Here is a 19,095-nt window from a genome sequence, read left to right on the forward strand (position 1 = left end):
CTCATTGTTTTTAGTCTGGGGCAGATCAGCAAATCACTCTGACAGGGCAACTCTTTTGCTGTCTCTACTTTACTATCTGTTTAACCCTGGATTATTACTTTACTAAATATTTATCTATTACCGGTATATTTAGGTTATGTGTTGAGGTCTGGCAGCAAACTGATGCACCCTAAAGGCACCGTTCTGACATTAAGTGCCGGTGCTGCATAGGTTAATGTCAGGCACAGCACAAATCGTTTATTTACCGTTATCTCACCTATAACATCTGGGAACTTGTCATTCAGTTACTGACTTCTCTCACTATCTTTACATCACAAACTAAACACGATACTCTGTCTGCATGCTAAATGTGTCAGTGAAACACTTACTATGTTTAGCAGTACAGAGCACTCCCTGCATTAAGTCTCTCTGTTTCCTTCCATTAGTTTAGCTGGGATATTACTAGTATTTATTTATTCTCTCTGTCTCTCCCTTTTCTCTCTGATTCGGTTAATGTAGTGTTCTATATACTTTGATTCGTTTGAGCTAGGTGTTTTTCCAGCTCCATTTAATCTTCTATTAAGTAAAAGTTAGTTTTTAAACTACTATTGTGGTCACTGGACAGTCCAGTTTCTTCTTTTCTGCCATCTATTTCTAATGGTTAACCCCTATCATTTCTGTCCAATTTGCTTCATTAAATTTCTCTTTTCTGTCTATGCATTGTATGCTGGCATATGGTCTTTAGGTACAATATTCTGATTTATAACAAAGTGTAAAATTCTTAAGGGATTGAATTTGGGAGTGTGGCGGACCACCTGGTACCCCGACTGGGCACCTCTGCCAATCACGCTTCCTAGTTAGCCCTGAGACACCATAAGCACTTCACCAGACACCATAAGCACTGTAGCCCCTTAGCCACCACAGCTTGGCTGGGGTCTCGCCACCTTCTCCCACCCTGGATTCAAGTCCCAGATCCAGATTCCAGTGGGTAGACCTCTCCTCCAGAGAGTATAGCAAATGCCCCCCGTGTTCCCCCTGTCATGGGAGGCCCCAAGAGGTGGCCTGATGGACCCTTCCGGCGAGTGCCTGTCTCCCTGTCAGACACGGCGAGGGCGCTGTGCTCTCTCTGCTCCCTCACGTGCCATTTGCTCATGCTGGGAGCAGGAATATGACGTCATTCCGGCTCCCGGCATCAGTAGACAGCCCGCACGGCAAGAGGGAGCAGAGAGAACGCTCTTTTGCTGCATCTGACAGGGAAACAGACACCCGCCGCACGGAAGCCCCACTGGACCCCAGGGACAAGTCCACGCCAGCCCTCCAGGTAGGGAGGCTGGGTGGACTTTTTAAATGTAAAAATAATAATTTGTGTGTGTATGTGTGTGTCTGTGAGTTTATGTGTGTTTGTGGGTGTCTGTGTATGAGTGTGTGTCTGAGTGTGTATATGCACCTGTCACTGTGTGCGCACATGCTTATATAGTGTATATTGTTTTTTTTGGGGGGGTGGGGGTGGTGTCTTGGGTGATTTCCCACACTTTATTCCCCAGGACTTGACCCCTGGGGCCACACACTGCCTTTTATGCAAAAGCCCCTACATGGGGTTTCCAATACAAACGCACAGAGTATTTTCTCCCAGGATCCTCTGTACCTTAGAGGTAATTGCCTGGGAAAAAAAACTATAACTGAATTATCTCTCAAATACAGAAAAAATCTACAATGTTTTATAACCCCCCAAAACATACATAAAACCACCATGTACCCCCTCAAATCTTATATCCCTGGGTAGCCTGGATCGGAGTGCACAACATATCCAAAAAGCGCCCATGAATACAGCCGAAAAGCCACCAGGGTAAAGTTTTGACTAACCGCACACGAGGCTCCTTCCCAAAATAGCTCCATAGAATCGGTGGTAGGGGTCGCTCTCTTTTGGAAGTACAAAAACGAATAAACTACCAAATGTAGTCCATAGTTATAACGTGCAGCTTGTTCCTTTAATCCATATAAAAGATTCCACCGAAAAGTGCTCTTCAGCGGTGTTCGCGAGGTCGAGTGTCTGATTTTAGTTCCATGCAAACGCCAAACCAAATACCGCTGCCTGTGTCAGTGCGAACAAGATGGCCGCCACCACATGTTCGTGCATACGAACGTTGGTCACCTAGACGAACACTGAGGTGAGAATCGTTACAAGGTGTCAATATGGTTTAACAAGCTTCCCGAACAGCACAGGGAAACCACAAGCACAAAGTCTTTTTACATGGCCCATTGTCCATGGGCAGGAAGCTAGCCAGCAGACTCCTCGAGGAACACGTGGCAGAGGAATCTTTTCCACAAGGAAATATTAGGTGTATGAGGGAAATGGGATGAAGGGGGAAGCATGAGATAAATTGAGACAGATGGTGGAGGTATTATAAGTGTGCCAGGGAGTTGTAAAAGTTGATGAACTGTCTGCGTATGTTTGATGACAAGTGTGTCATGAGAGTTGTGTATGCATAAACACAGTGAAGCTCGAAGTCTTGTGAAAATTCTATTCATGCAACACCTGAATTTAGCCCACATCTATACCAACTGATGCCAGCCTACGACAGAACTCCCTCTATTGTTGGGCGACACTGGTCCTTTCATTTAATGACCACTGTCAAAGGTCCCTGAACTCCAGGCATTGGACTTTCATTTGCAGTTATTTTTAAGTGCGGAATTACAGTTTTTGCCTTTGCATTTATACTGAACGGCAACGGTTCAGGTGGTGGGTCTCAGGTTTAAGATATGTAGGGGGCATTCATTGCTAAATACTCAAAGGGGACTTGATGAAATATTATTTAAATATACTAAACCACCCTATGATTGGTTTTAAGTCATTTTTGAGTGACTGCACATACTTATGTAGGATAATGTGTTATCCCCGATCATTTCTTTAGTTTTGGAATTTTTGATTTGGCTCTCTGAGTAAATTTAGTTTATTGCACAGACTATCATTTGTTCACATTTTAAGTACTGGTGCTCCATTAAGAATCCCAGGGCACTTGTGAGATCTAACATCTCGATGTTTTCCCAACTCCTGCAGGGTACTGAGCAGTGTAATATGTATATTTGGATTGTAAAAATGCAGTAAGCTTAATCTATTTCATTTTCTAAGTTTATTTACCATTGTAGGTCACTACTGTTCATTTTTTTTTAATGGAAAATGTAAAACTAAAAAAAAAAAAAAAAAATCCAACCAATCAGACAGATCTACTTTAATACACTGGAATTATGGTCTAGAATGGTTAATACGCAAACAATACAAGCATCTGTTTGCTTAGTGTTTATTACCAACCTGTCCTTGGTGCTTTGTCCTGCTGCTGACCACTCACATACGGAGCTTCACCTCTCTTGATCACGGATATAAGTGGAGGTATGATGTTCATCTGCCCTGGATGTGTAATATAAGAGTGACAACACTCTCATATTACATGATATGAATGTTGACAAAGAAATACAACTCAAATTCCATAAAGGTGTTTTCCTTGCGACAGATTTAATACAGAGAGAATATGTTTTCTTACCCAGGGAGCGGAGGGTCTGGTAATTCTCCATCATCACATCCCGGTAAAGCTCCTTCTCTTCATAATTTAAATAGTCCCACTCCTCCTCGGAGAAGTAAACGGCCACTTCCTCAAACTCATACTGATCCTAAACAAGTTACAAACCATCATTATAAGAGCAGCTATCTGACTATATTTCCTTGTCCATAATATAATAAATGACTGCAAAACATAGAATATTTTCTTTATTTCCCTTATTGTCATCTCTTCCCCATATGCTCAGTTTACGATCCCCTCTTCCATTAATGTAGGAAGACAATAATAGATAGGCGACGTGTCTCCGTGCATTTCTCATTTACCTGTCCATTCACCAAGTAATCCATGACTGACAACTCCTCAGTCACCACCAGGTGAACTGCTTTATCCAAACACCGGACTCTGAGCACATTGCCACACATGTAATTTAGATGCCCTGAAAAAGTTAAGAAACGTTGCTTTTGAAACAAACCATCTCTAAAATAAATATATATAACCGAGCAGGATGTAATGAATTCTACATTAAAAATACTGCGCAACAAAGGAAGTTTAAAAATTAGATCTCTCTTTACAGGAAGTGTTTACGGAGGCTGTGCAAGTCACAAGCAGGGAGGTGTGAACAGGCTGCATAAACAAAGTGCTCTAACTCCTACATGGCAGATAATTGAGCAGTGAGACTGCAGTGGCATGATCTATACACCAAGCAGTTTTGGTGTTTAGAGGGTCTCTCTAGACATATTAAAAAGCAGAAAAGTCTATATAAGCATGGTGAATTAGGAGCAAGTTACTGATCTCAGGTGAAGTATGCATGCCTCATGGTGTTGCTAGGGCAATTCATTTGAGAATGGACCCTTTTCGTGATGTATATCCAAAACAGCAAGCTCTAATTGGTGCTCGGCCTCAGTTAACGCTGGCTTGAGTGGCAAACATCATTAAATGCAAATGTTGACATGGAAATCTGTTTGTATTTCACAGCTGTAAACATCTACCGGCTGTTTGAACCAATAATGTTTAATGGCTGCATTTTAACAAGCTCCGTATTCTCTGCACGGACTGCATACACTCACACATAAACACAGGTATCAATACATTTAGTTAAGGCAGTTGTTGTAATATGTATGCCATGATCTCATTACATTCAAATTAAACCTTATCAGGATCTACTGTCAGACGAATACTGCTCAGTGGTGTGTCTGGGCACTGGTAGGCCGGGTTAAATAACAAAAAAGGCAGCATTTTAATGAGTGTGTACGTGTGTCAGACTGACACCGACAGTTTCAAATACATTTATGCAGAAGGAAACTAACAGAAGCCAAGAGTCAAAGATCTCCTCCACCCAGCACCACAAAATATAAATCAGAAACTTTCAATGAACGTAAAAAAACTTTCCTACACCCACCATAAGATACCGGACAATGTTTTGACAGCTTGAAAGGACTCAGCGGGTTCTTCATAAAAGGGCTTCCTAAAATTCTTGGAAGGCTTCAAACGTATCTTCTGTACTCCTGATTTGTAGACATACTTGCTGCTAAGCAATGAAGTACATTATCTTAACTGTTACATTGTCCTCCCTGCCCATTCACACCATCTAATGCTGGAAGGTCTGTAAAAAATTATTCGAAACCTGCACTAAATCATGAATGTCCATCCCATCCTAGACACAGCTCACCCCCACCCCCATACTGTGAGCCTGCTCTGAGCACTGACACACAGAGCAATGTAACTTACCTGCTGTGTATTGATAATAGACATGGACTGACAGAGAACAATGTAACCAGGGCCGGCGCTACCATAAGGCGGCCCAGGCGGCCGCCTTAGGGCGCACTGGCCGTGAGGGCGCAAAATCAGGCTGACCGGAAGGAGGGAAGCGCACTGCGCTCCCCTCCAACCGACGACCTGTTGTAGCGTGGCCGAGCGCCCGGTTCTGCGGGCGCGCGAGGGAGCACTCTCCCATGTGTGCTTCCTCTTCAGCTCCCTCGCGCGCCGCATACTGATACCGGAGCCGGAAGATGACGTCATCTTCCGGCGCCGGCATCCCTACACGGTGCGCGAGGGAGCTGAAGAGGAAGCACACATGGGAGAGTGCTCCCTCGCGCCCGCCCGGGAGCCAGCCAGCCAGGGAGGGAGGGAGGGAGGGAGGGAGCCAGCCAGCCAGCAAGGGAAAAGCCAGCCAGCCAGCCAGGGAGGGAGCCAGCCAGCCAAGGAGCCCAGCAGCACCACTGGACCCCAGGGAATCCCTTCAGCACTCCAAAAAGGTAAGGAGGCTGAGGGATTAAATAAAAAAATAAAAAAACATGTGTTAGTGTGAGTGTCTGCTAGTGAGTGTCAGTGAGTGACAGTGTGTGTGTCTGCTAGTGAGTGTCAGTGTGTGTGTCTGCTAGTGTCAGTGAGTGTGTCTGCTAGTGTCAGTGAGTGTGTCTGCTAGTGTCAGTGAGTGTGTCTGCTAGTGTCAGTGTGTGTGTCTGCTAGTGTCAGTGTGTGTGTTTGCTAGTGTCAGTGTGTGTGTTTGCTAGTGAGTGTCAGTGAGTGTGTCTGCTAGGGAGTGTCAGTGTGTTACTGTGTGTCTCTTACTGAGTGTGTTTGTGTGTGTATTAGTGAGTCTGTTTGATGTCTGTTAGTGAGTGTTTGTCAGTGAGAGTGTATGTATGTCTGTCGCTGAGTGTGTCTGTCAGTAAATGTGTGTGTCTGTTAGCTGGTGTGTATGCATCTGTTCGTGAGAGTGTGTGTGTGTGTCTTCAGCACTTACCTTTCTCTAGCGCCGGACTCCCTTGGAGCTGGGGATCCCTCCGCCTCTCAGCTCCGAATGCTCTTGCCGCGCATGCATTCAAACCGCTCATAGGAAAGCATTACTCAATGCTTTCCTATGGACGTTCAGTGTTTTCGAATAGCGGAAGCTCCTCTAGCGGCTGTCAGTGAGACATCCACTAGAGGCTGGATTAACCCTCGGTGAAACATAGCAGTTTCTCTGAAACTGCTATGTTTTCAGCTGCAGGGTTAAAACGAGAGGGACCTGACACCCAGACCACTTCATTGAGCTGATGTGATCTGGGTGTCTGTAGTGGTCCTTTAATTGTGTGTGCATCTGCATGCACTGGCGTAAATACCGCGGTCGCAGGGGTCACAGCCCTGCAACCCCTGCGACCAGGTGCCCGCCGCCATGTGTTGGAGGGGGCGAGGATATGAATGACATCATATCCCTGCTCCCTGTGTACCACACAGAGCGGCTGGCGCCCTGTGATGGGGCTGGGCTGCAGGACAGGACTCCAAGGAGCCAGACAGCATGCATCCAGGGGACAAGATTGAACTAGTATGTAATTGTGTATGTCTCTGTATGTATGTATGTAGGTCTCTGTATGCCTGTATGTCTTTGTATGTATGTTTCTGTATGCATGTATGTGTCTGTATGTTTCTGTATGCCTGTATGTCTCTGTATATACAAATGTATGTGTCCGTATGCCTGTATGTCTCTGTATGTACAAATGTATGTGTCTGTATGCCTGTATGTCTTTGTACGTATGTGTCTGTATGCCTGTATGTCTCTGTATACCTGTATATATGTATGTGTCTGTATGTCTCTGTATGCGTGTATGTCTTTGTATGCCTGTATGTATGTGTCTGTAGACATGGACTGACACACAGAGTAATGTAACTTACCTGCTGTGTATTGATAGTAAATATGGACTGACACAGAGCAATGTAACTTACCTGCTGTGTATTGATAGTAAATATGGACTGACACAGAGCAATGTACACTTACCTGCTGTTTATTGAAGGGACACTCCAGGAACCCAGACCACTTCTGCCCATTGGAGTGGTCTAGGTGCCAACTCCCACTACCCTTAACCCTGCAGGTGTAATTATTGCAGTTTTTATATACTGCAAGCAATAATTACCATGCAGGGTTAACTCCTCCTCTAGTGGCTGTCTACTAGCTCTTCCCGGGATTATAGCATAGGTTTTCTGTGCTATAGTGTCGCTGGACGTCCTCACACGTCCAGCGTCACTAAAATCCCCATAGAAAAGCATTTTCAATGCTTTCCTATGGGGAGGTCTAATGAGCATACGCATTAGCTCTCCCCCCGCCGCAGTCCGCGCATGCTCGATAGGTCTCCCCCGCCGGCCGCGCATGCTCGATAGGTCTCCCCCGCCGGCCGCGCATGCTCGATAGGTCTCCCCCGCCGGCCGCGCACGCTCGATAGGTCTCCCCCGCCGGCCGCGCACGCTCGATAGGTCTCCCCCGCCGGCCGCGCACGCTCGATAGGTCTCCCCCGCCGGCCGCGCACGCTCATCAGGTCTCCCCCGCCGGCCGCACATGTTCATCAGGTATCCCCCGCAGGCCGCGCATGCTCGATAGGTCTCCCCCGCAGGCCGCGCATGCTCGATAGGTCTCCCCCGCAAGCCGCGCATGCTCGATAGGTCTCCCCCGCAGGCCGCGCATGCTCGATAGGTCTCCCCCGCCGGACGCCATGCTCGATAGGTCTCCCCCGCCGGCCGCCATGCTCGATAGGTCTCCCCCGCCGGCCGCCATGCTCGATAGGTCTCCCCCGCCGGCCGCCATGCTCGATAGGTCTCCCCCCCGAGCCGCCATGCTCAATAGGTCTCCCCCGCCAGCCGCCATGCTAAATAGGTCTCCCCCGCCAGCCGCCATGCTAAATAGGTCTCCCCCGCCAGCCGCCATGCTAAATAGGTCTCCCCCGCCAGCCGCCATGCTCCATAGGTCTCCCCCGCCGGCCACCATGCTCGATAGGTCTCCCCCGCCGGCCGCCATGCTCGATAGGTCTCCCCCGCCGGCCACCATGCTCGATAGGTCTCCCCCGCCGGCCGCCATGCTCGATAGGTCTCCCCCCCGAGCCGCCATGCTCAATAGGTCTCCCCCGCCAGCCGCCATGCTAAATAGGTCTCCCCCGCCAGCCGCCATGCTCCATAGGTCTCCCCCGCCGGCCACCATGCTCGATAGGTCTCCCCCGCCGGCCGCCATGCTCGATAGGTCTCCCCCGCCGGCCGCCATGCTCGATAGGTCTCCCCCCCGAGCCGCCATGCTCAATAGGTCTCCCCCGCCAGCCGCCATGCTAAATAGGTCTCCCCCGCCAGCCGCCATGCTCCATAGGTCTCCCCCGCCGGCCGCCATGCTCGATAGGTCTCCCCCGCCAGCCGCCATGCTCGATAGGTCTCCCCCGCCGGCCGCCATGCTCGATAGGTCTCCCCCGCCGGCCACCATGCTCGATAGGTCTCCCCCGCCGGCCGCCATGCTCGATAGGTCTCCCCCCCGAGCCGCCATGCTCAATAGGTCTCCCCCGCCAGCCGCCATGCTAAATAGGTCTCCCCCGCCAGCCGCCATGCTCCATAGGTCTCCCCCGCCGGCGGGTGTGATCAGTCTCGCCCACCGGCTGATGTGATGATGGGGAGGAGCGGCAGCGACGTGAGACATGTCGCTGCCTCTGGTAAGTGACTGAAGGGGTTTTCACGGCTCCAGAAACCGGGGATTGGGAGGTGGGAGGGAGAGGAATCCTGCAGAGTCCCTTTAATAAATATGGACTGACAGACAGAGAGCAATCCTTCTCCAATGTCCCAGGAGCCAGGTTACCTGAACAGATAATGTTTGCTATAAATAAAGTTTGCTTTGTTTTGATTTCACTTTATAAAACACAATGATCCCTTGGATAGAATGAAACACCTACCTCCAGCAGCCACTGTCTAATAAACCGGAAACGCTTGTTTAGACTCCACTTCCTGTGCGTGCGTTCCAAGTCTCTTTCTCGAGCTCACAAAACTACTCTAGAGATATAAACACCAGAGAAAGAGGCCAACATAAAAAGGTCTCCAGCAGCAAGAGCGGCGGCCATGTTCCTGGAGTCCCATCGCTGTGACGCTGTCTCAGGAGGCTCGGGGAGAAGAAACAGACAGAAAGCTGTACTCTCGCGTGTTTAGAACTCTATTATGGTTTATTACTGGAATACACTGGAATATCATTATCACAAATTAATTATAAATAAATATAATGAAATATAATTAAATCTAATAAAATATAATGACATCTAGTGACATATAATAAAATATAATAAAATATAATGACATCAATTGACATCTAATGCTGCTGCCTGTATTTATTGTAATGCCTGTCTAATGTGATAAAATGTAATAAAACCAGATTGAATACCCAGAGCTGGGCGCCCAGACCTTGATATAACCTGTCAGCGCACACAGGGCGCCCAGACCTTGATATAACCTGTCAGCGCACACAGGGCGCCCAGACCTTGATATAACCTGTCAGCGCACACAGGGCGCCCAGACCTTGATATAACCTGTCAGCGCACACAGGGCGCCCAGACCTTGATATAACCTGTCAGCGCACACAGGGCGCCCAGACATTGATATAACCTGTCAGCGCACACAGGGCGCCCAGACATTGATATAACCTGTCAGCGCACACAGGGCGCCCAGACATTGATATAACCTGTCAGCGCACACAGGGCGCCCAGACATTGATATAACCTGTCAGCGCACACAGGGCGCCCAGACCTTGATATAACCTGTCAGCGCACACAGGGCGCCCAGACCTTGATATAACCTGTCAGCGCACACAGGGCGCCCAGACATTGATATAACCTGTCAGCGCACACAGGGCGCCCAGACCTTGATATAACCTATCAGCGCACACAGGGCGCCCAGACCTTGATATAACCTGTCAGCGCACACAGGGCGCCCAGACCTTGATATAACCTGTCAGCGCACACAGGGCGCCCAGACATTGATATAATCTGTCAGCGCACACAGGGCGCCCAGACCTTGATATAACCTATCAGCGCACACAGGGCGCCCAGACCTTGATATAACCTGTCAGCGCACACAGGGCGCCCAGACCTTGATATAACCTGTCAGCGCACACAGGGCGCCCAGACATTGATATAACCTGTCAGCGCACACAGGGCGCCCAGACCTTGATATAACCTATCAGCGCACACAGGGCGCCCAGACCTTGATATAACCTGTCAGCGCACACAGGGCGCCCAGACCTTGATATAACCTGTCAGCGCACACAGGGCGCCCAGACATTGATATAATCTGTCAGCGCACACAGGGCGCCCAGACCTTGATATAACCTATCAGCGCACACAGGGCGCCCAGACCTTGATATAACCTGTCAGCGCACACAGGGCGCCCAGACCTTGATATAACCTGTCAGCGCACACAGGGCGCCCAGACCTTGATATAACCTGTCAGCGCACACAGGGCGCCCAGACCTTGATATAACCTGTCAGCGCACACAGGGCGCCCAGACATTGATATAATCTGTCAGCGCACACAGGGCGCCCAGACCTTGATATAACCTATCAGCGCACACAGGGCGCCCAGACCTTGATATAACCTGTCAGCGCACACAGGGCGCCCAGACCTTGATATAACCTGTCAGCGCACACAGGGCGCCCAGACCTTGATATAACCTGTCAGCGCACACAGGGCGCCCAGACCTTGATATAACCTGTCAGCGCACACAGGGTGCCCAGACCTTGATATAACCTGTCAGCGCACACAGGGCGCCCAGACCTTGATATAACCTATCAGCGCACACAGGGCGCCCAGACCTTGATATAACCTGTCAGCGCACACAGGGCGCCCAGACCTTGATATAACCTGTCAGCGCACACAGGGCGCCCAGACATTGATATAATCTGTCAGCGCACACAGGGCGCCCAGACCTTGATATAACCTATCAGCGCACACAGGGCGCCCAGACCTTGATATAACCTGTCAGCGCACACAGGGCGCCCAGACCTTGATATAACCTGTCAGCGCACACAGGGCGCCCAGACATTGATATAATCTGTCAGCGCACACAGGGCGCCCAGACCTTGATATAACCTATCAGCGCACACAGGGCGCCCAGACCTTGATATAACCTGTCAGCGCACACAGGGCGCCCAGACCTTGATATAACCTGTCAGCGCACACAGGGCGCCCAGACCTTGATATAACCTGTCAGCGCACACAGGGCGCCCAGACCTTGATATAACCTGTCAGCGCACACAGGGCGCCCAGACATTGATATAATCTGTCAGCGCACACAGGGCGCCCAGACCTTGATATAACCTATCAGCGCACACAGGGCGCCCAGACCTTGATATAACCTGTCAGCGCACACAGGGCGCCCAGACCTTGATATAACCTGTCAGCGCACACAGGGCGCCCAGACCTTGATATAACCTGTCAGCGCACACAGGGCGCCCAGACCTTGATATAACCTGTCAGCGCACACAGGGTGCCCAGACCTTGATATAACCTGTCAGCGCACACAGGGCGCCCAGACCTTGATATAACCTGTCAGCGCACACAGGGCGCCCAGACCTTGATATAACCTGTCAGCGCACACAGGGCGCCCAGACCTTGATATAACCTGTCAGCGCACACAGGGCGCCCAGACCTTGATATAACCTGTCAGCGCACACAGGGCGCCCAGACCTTGATATAACCTGTCAGCGCACACAGGGCGCCCAGACCTTGATATAACCTGTCAGCGCACACAGGGCGCCCAGACCTTGATATAACCTGTCAGCGCACACAGGGCGCCCAGACCTTGATATAACCTGTCAGCGCACACAGGGCGCCCAGACCTTGATATAACCTGTCAGCGCACACAGGGCGCCCAGACCTTGATATAACCTGTCAGCGCACACAGGGCGCCCAGACCTTGATATAACCTGTCAGCGCACACAGGGCGCCCAGACCTTGATATAACCTGTCAGCGCACACAGGGCGCCCAGACATTGATATAACCTGTCAGCGCACACAGGGCGCCCAGACCTTGATATAACCTGTCAGCGCACACAGGGCGCACAGACCTTGATATAACCTGTCAGCGCACACAGGGCGCCCAGACCTTGATATAACCTGTCAGCGCACACAGGGCGCCCAGACCTTGATATAACCTGTCAGCGCACACAGGGCGCCCAGACCTTGATATAACCTGTCAGCGCACACAGGGCGCCCAGACCTTGATATAACCTGTCAGCGCACACAGGGCGCCCAGACCTTGATATAACCTGTCAGCGCACACAGGGCGCCCAGACCTTGATATAACCTGTCAGCGCACACAGGGCGCCCAGACCTTGATATAACCTGTCAGCGCACACAGGGCGCCCAGACCTTGATATAACCTGTCAGCGCACACAGGGCGCCCAGACATTGATATAACCTGTCAGCGCACACAGGACGCCCAGACCTTGATATAACCTGTCAGCGCACACAGGACGCCCAGACCTTGATATAACCTGTCAGCGCACACAGGGCGCCCAGACCTTGATATAACCTGTCAGCGCACACAGGGCGCCCAGACCTTGATATAACCTGTCAGCGCACACAGGGCGCCCAGACCTTGATATAACCTGTCAGCGCAAACAGGGCGCCCAGACCTTGATATAACCTGTCAGCGCACACAGGGCGCCCAGACCTTGATATAACCTATCAGCGCACACAGGGCGCCCAGACCTTGATATAACCTATCAGCGCACACAGGGCGCCCAGACCTTGATATAACCTGTCAGCGCACACAGGGCGCCCAGGCCTTGATATAACCTGTCAGCGCACACAGGGTGCCCAGACCTTGATACAACCTGTCAGCGCACACAGGGCGCCCAGACCTTGATACAACCTGTCAGCGCACACAGGGCGCCCAGGCCTTGATATAACCTGTCAGCGCACACAGGGCGCCCAGACCTTGATATAACCTGTCAGCGCACACAGGGCGCCCAGACCTTGATATAACCTGTCAGCGCACACAGGGTGCCCAGACCTTGATATAACCTGTCAGCGCACACAGGGCGCCCAGACCTTGATATAACCTGTCAGCGCACACAGGGCGCCCAGACCTTGATATAACCTGTCAGCGCACACAGGGCGCCCAGACCTTGATATAACCTGTCAGCGCAAACAGGGCGCCCAGACCTTGATATAACCTGTCAGCGCACACAGGGCGCCCAGACCTTGATATAACCTATCAGCGCACACAGGGCGCCCAGACCTTGATATAACCTATCAGCGCACACAGGGCGCCCAGACCTTGATATAACCTGTCAGCGCACACAGGGCGCCCAGGCCTTGATATAACCTGTCAGCGCACACAGGGTGCCCAGACCTTGATACAACCTGTCAGCGCACACAGGGCGCCCAGACCTTGATACAACCTGTCAGCGCACACAGGGCGCCCAGGCCTTGATATAACCTGTCAGCGCACACAGGGCGCCCAGACCTTGATATAACCTGTCAGCGCACACAGGGCGCCCAGACCTTGATATAACCTGTCAGCGCACACAGGGTGCCCAGACCTTGATATAACCTGTCAGCGCACACAGGGCGCCCAGACCTTGATATAACCTGTCAGCGCACACAGGGCGCCCAGACCTTGATATAACCTGTCAGCGCACACAGGGCGCCCAGAACTTGATATAACCTGTCAGCGCACACAGGGCGCCCAGACCTTGATATAACCTATCAGCGCACACAGGGCGCCCAGACCTTGATATAACCTATCAGCGCACACAGGGCGCCCAGACCTTGATATAACCTGTCAGCGCACACAGGGTGCCCAGACCTTGATACAACCTGTCAGCGCACACAGGGCGCCCAGACCTTGATACAACCTGTCAGCGCACACAGGGCGCCCAGGCCTTGATACAACCTGTCAGCGCACACAGGGCGCCCAGACCTTGATATAACCTGTCAGCGCACACAGGGCGCCCAGACCTTGATATAACCTGTCAGCGCACACAGGGTGCCCAGACCTTGATATAACCTGTCAGCGCACACAGGGCGCCCAGACCTTGATACAACCTGTCAGCGCACACAGGGCGCCCAGGCCTTGATATAACCTGTCAGCGCACACAGGGCGCCCAGACCTTGATATAACCTATCAGCGCACACAAGGCGCCCAGGCCTTGATATAACCTGTCAGCGCACACAGGGCGCCCAGACCTTGATATAACCTGTCAGCGCACACAGGGCGCCCAGACCTTGATATAACCTGTCAGCGCACACAGGGCGCCCAGACCTTGATATAACCTATCAGCGCACACAGGACGCCCAGACCTTGATATAACCTGTCAGCGCACACAGGGCGCCCAGACCTTGATATAACCTATCAGCGCACACAGGACGCCCAGACCTTGATATAACCTGTCAGCGCACACAGGGTGCCCAGACCTTGATATAACCTGTCAGCGCACACAGGGCGCCCAGACCTTGATATAACCTGTCAGCGCACACAGGGCGCCCAGACCTTGATATAACCTGTCAGCGCACACAGGGTGCCCAGACCTTGATATAACCTGTCAGCGCACACAGGGCGCCCAGACCTTGATACAACCTGTCAGCGCACACAGGGCGCCCAGGCCTTGATATAACCTGTCAGCGCACACAGGGCGCCCAGACCTTGATATAACCTATCAGCGCACACAGGGCGCCCAGACCTTGATATAACCTGTCAGCGCACACAGGGCGCCCAGACCTTGATATAACCTGTCAGCGCACACAGGGCGCCCAGACCTTGATATAACCTGTCAGCGCACACAGGGCGCCCAGACCTTGATATAACCTGTCAGCGCACACAGGGTGCCCAGACCTTGATATAACCTGTCAGCGCACACAGGGCGCCCAGACCTTGATATAACCTGTCAGCGCACACAGGGCGCCCAGACCTTGATATAACCTGTCAGCGCACACAGGGCGCCCAGACCTTGATATAACCTGTCAGCGCACACAGGGCGCCCAGACCTTGATATAACCTGTCAGCGCAAACAGGGCGCCCAGACCTTGATATAACCTGTCAGCGCACACAGGGCGCCCAGACCTTGATATAACCTATCAGCGCACACAGGGCGCCCAGACCTTGATATAACCTATCAGCGCACACAGGGCGCCCAGACCTTGATATAACCTGTCAGCGCACACAGGGCGCCCAGGCCTTGATATAACCTGTCAGCGCACACAGGGTGCCCAGACCTTGATACAACCTGTCAGCGCACACAGGGCGCCCAGACCTTGATACAACCTGTCAGCGCACACAGGGCGCCCAGGCCTTGATATAACCTGTCAGCGCACACAGGGCGCCCAGACCTTGATATAACCTGTCAGCGCACACAGGGCGCCCAGACCTTGATATAACCTGTCAGCGCACACAGGGTGCCCAGACCTTGATATAACCTGTCAGCGCACACAGGGCGCCCAGACCTTGATATAACCTGTCAGCGCACACAGGGCGCCCAGACCTTGATATAACCTGTCAGCGCACACAGGGCGCCCAGACCTTGATATAACCTGTCAGCGCAAACAGGGCGCCCAGACCTTGATATAACCTGTCAGCGCACACAGGGCGCCCAGACCTTGATATAACCTATCAGCGCACACAGGGCGCCCAGACCTTGATATAACCTATCAGCGCACACAGGGCGCCCAGACCTTGATATAACCTGTCAGCGCACACAGGGCGCCCAGGCCTTGATATAACCTGTCAGCGCACACAGGGTGCCCAGACCTTGATACAACCTGTCAGCGCACACAGGGCGCCCAGACCTTGATACAACCTGTCAGCGCACACAGGGCGCCCAGGCCTTGATATAACCTGTCAGCGCACACAGGGCGCCCAGACCTTGATATAACCTGTCAGCGCACACAGGGCGCCCAGACCTTGATATAACCTGTCAGCGCACACAGGGTGCCCAGACCTTGATATAACCTGTCAGCGCACACAGGGCGCCCAGACCTTGATATAACCTGTCAGCGCACACAGGGCGCCCAGACCTTGATATAACCTGTCAGCGCACACAGGGCGCCCAGAACTTGATATAACCTGTCAGCGCACACAGGGCGCCCAGACCTTGATATAACCTATCAGCGCACACAGGGCGCCCAGACCTTGATATAACCTATCAGCGCACACAGGGCGCCCAGACCTTGATATAACCTGTCAGCGCACACAGGGTGCCCAGACCTTGATACAACCTGTCAGCGCACACAGGGCGCCCAGACCTTGATACAACCTGTCAGCGCACACAGGGCGCCCAGGCCTTGATACAACCTGTCAGCGCACACAGGGCGCCCAGACCTTGATATAACCTGTCAGCGCACACAGGGCGCCCAGACCTTGATATAACCTGTCAGCGCACACAGGGTGCCCAGACCTTGATATAACCTGTCAGCGCACACAGGGCGCCCAGACCTTGATACAACCTGTCAGCGCACACAGGGCGCCCAGGCCTTGATATAACCTGTCAGCGCACACAGGGCGCCCAGACCTTGATATAACCTATCAGCGCACACAAGGCGCCCAGGCCTTGATATAACCTGTCAGCGCACACAGGGCGCCCAGACCTTGATATAACCTGTCAGCGCACACAGGGCGCCCAGACCTTGATATAACCTGTCAGCGCACACAGGGCGCCCAGACCTTGATATAACCTATCAGCGCACACAGGACGCCCAGACCTTGATATAACCTGTCAGCGCACACAGGGCGCCCAGACCTTGATATAACCTATCAGCGCACACAGGACGCCCAGACCTTGATATAACCTGTCAGCGCACACAGGGTGCCCAGACCTTGATATAACCTGTCAGCGCACACAGGGCGCCCAGACCTTGATATAACCTGTCAGCGCACACAGGGCGCCCAGACCTTGATATAACCTGTCAGCGCACACAGGGTGCCCAGACCTTGATATAACCTGTCAGCGCACACAGGGCGCCCAGACCTTGATACAACCTGTCAGCGCACACAGGGCGCCCAGGCCTTGATATAACCTGTCAGCGCACACAGGGCGCCCAGACCTTGATATAACCTATCAGCGCACACAGGGCGCCCAGGCCTTGATATAACCTGTCAGCGCACACAGGGCGCCCAGACCTTGATATAACCTGTCAGCGCACACAGGGCGCCCAGACCTTGATATAACCTATCAGCGCACACAGGACGCCCAGACCTTGATATAACCTGTCAGCGCACACAGGGTGCCCAGACCTTGATATAACCTGTCAGCGCACACAGGGCGCCCAGACCTTGATACAACCTGTCAGCGCACACAGGGCGCCCAGGCCTTGATATAACCTGTCAGTGCACACAGGGCGCCCAGACCTTGATATAACCTGTCAGCGCACACAGGGCGCCCAGACCTTGATATAACCTGTCAGCGCACACAGGGCGCCCAGACCTTGATATAACCTGTCAGCGCACACAGGGTGCCCAGACCTTGATATAACCTGTCAGCGCACACAGGGCGCCCAGACCTTGATACAACCTGTCAGCGCACACAGGGCGCCCAGGCCTTGATATAACCTGTCAGCGCACACAGGGCGCCCAGACCTTGATATAACCTGTCAGCGCACACAGGGCGCCCAGACCTTGATATAACCTGTCAGCGCACACAGGGTGCCCAGACCTTGATATAACCTGTCAGCGCACACAGGGCGCCCAGACCTTGATATAACCTGTCAGCGCACACAGGGCGCCCAGACCTTGATATAACCTATCAGCGCACACAGGGCGCCCAGACCTTGATATAACCTGTCAGCGCACACAGGGCGCCCAGACCTTGATACAACCTGTCAGCGCACACAGGGCGCCCAGGCCTTGATATAACCTGTCAGCGCACACAGGGCGCCCAGACCTTGATATAACCTATCAGCGCACACAGGGCGCCCAGACCTTGATATAACCTATCAGCGCACACAGGACGCCCAGACCTTGATATAATCTGTCAGCGCACACAGGGCGCCCAGACCTTGATATAACCTGTCAGCGCACACAGGGCGCCCAGACCTTGATATAACCTGTCAGCGCACACAGGGCGACCAGACCTTGATCTAACCTGTCAGCGCACACAGGGCACCCAGACCTTGATATAACCTGTCAGCGCACACAGGGCACCCAGACCTTGATATAACCTGTCAGCGCACACAGGGCGCCCAGACCTTGATATAACCTGTCAGCGCACACAGGGCGCCCAGACCTTGATCTAACCTGTCAGCGCACACGGGGCGCCCAGACCTTGATATAACCTGTCAGCGCACACAGGGCACCCAGACCTTGATATAACCTGTCAGCGCACACAGGGCGCCCAGACCTTGATATAACCTGTCAGCGCACACAGGGCGCCCAGACCTTGATCTAACCTGTCAGCGCACACAGGGCGCCCAGACCTTGATATAACCTGTCAGCGCACACAGGGCGCCCAGACCTTGATATAACCTGTCAGCGCACACAGGGCGCCCAGACCTTGATCTAACTTGTCAGCGCACACAGGGCGCCCAGACCTTGATATAACCTGTCAGCGCACACAGGGCACCCAGACCTTGATATAACCTGTCAGCGCACACAGGGCGCCCAGACCTTGATATAACCTGTCAGCGCACACAGGGCGCCCAGACCTTGATCTAACCTGTCAGCGCACACAGGGCGCCCAGACCTTGATCTAACCTGTCAGCGCACACAGGGCGCCCAGACCTTGATATAACCTGTCAGCGCACACAGGGCACCCAGACCTTGATATAACCTGTCAGCGCACACAGGGCGCCCAGA

At 52.6% G+C, this 19,095-nt stretch overlaps 1 protein-coding gene across 1 annotated transcript in view; it reads right to left on the minus strand.

Moving 5' to 3' along the window:
* LOC134574862 (zinc finger protein 432-like) overlaps window positions 1-19,095 on the minus strand; it is a 90,087-nt gene that overhangs the window by 2,935 nt on the left and 68,057 nt on the right. The window contains 3 exon segments of the mRNA XM_063433914.1: window positions 3,290-3,385; window positions 3,519-3,645; window positions 3,857-4,108. Coding sequence (XP_063289984.1) covers window positions 3,290-3,385; window positions 3,519-3,645; window positions 3,857-4,108 — 475 coding nt within the window.

Source organism: Pelobates fuscus, chromosome 10, assembly GCF_036172605.1.
Source record: "Pelobates fuscus isolate aPelFus1 chromosome 10, aPelFus1.pri, whole genome shotgun sequence".
Classification (NCBI taxonomy): Eukaryota; Metazoa; Chordata; class Amphibia; order Anura; family Pelobatidae; genus Pelobates; species Pelobates fuscus.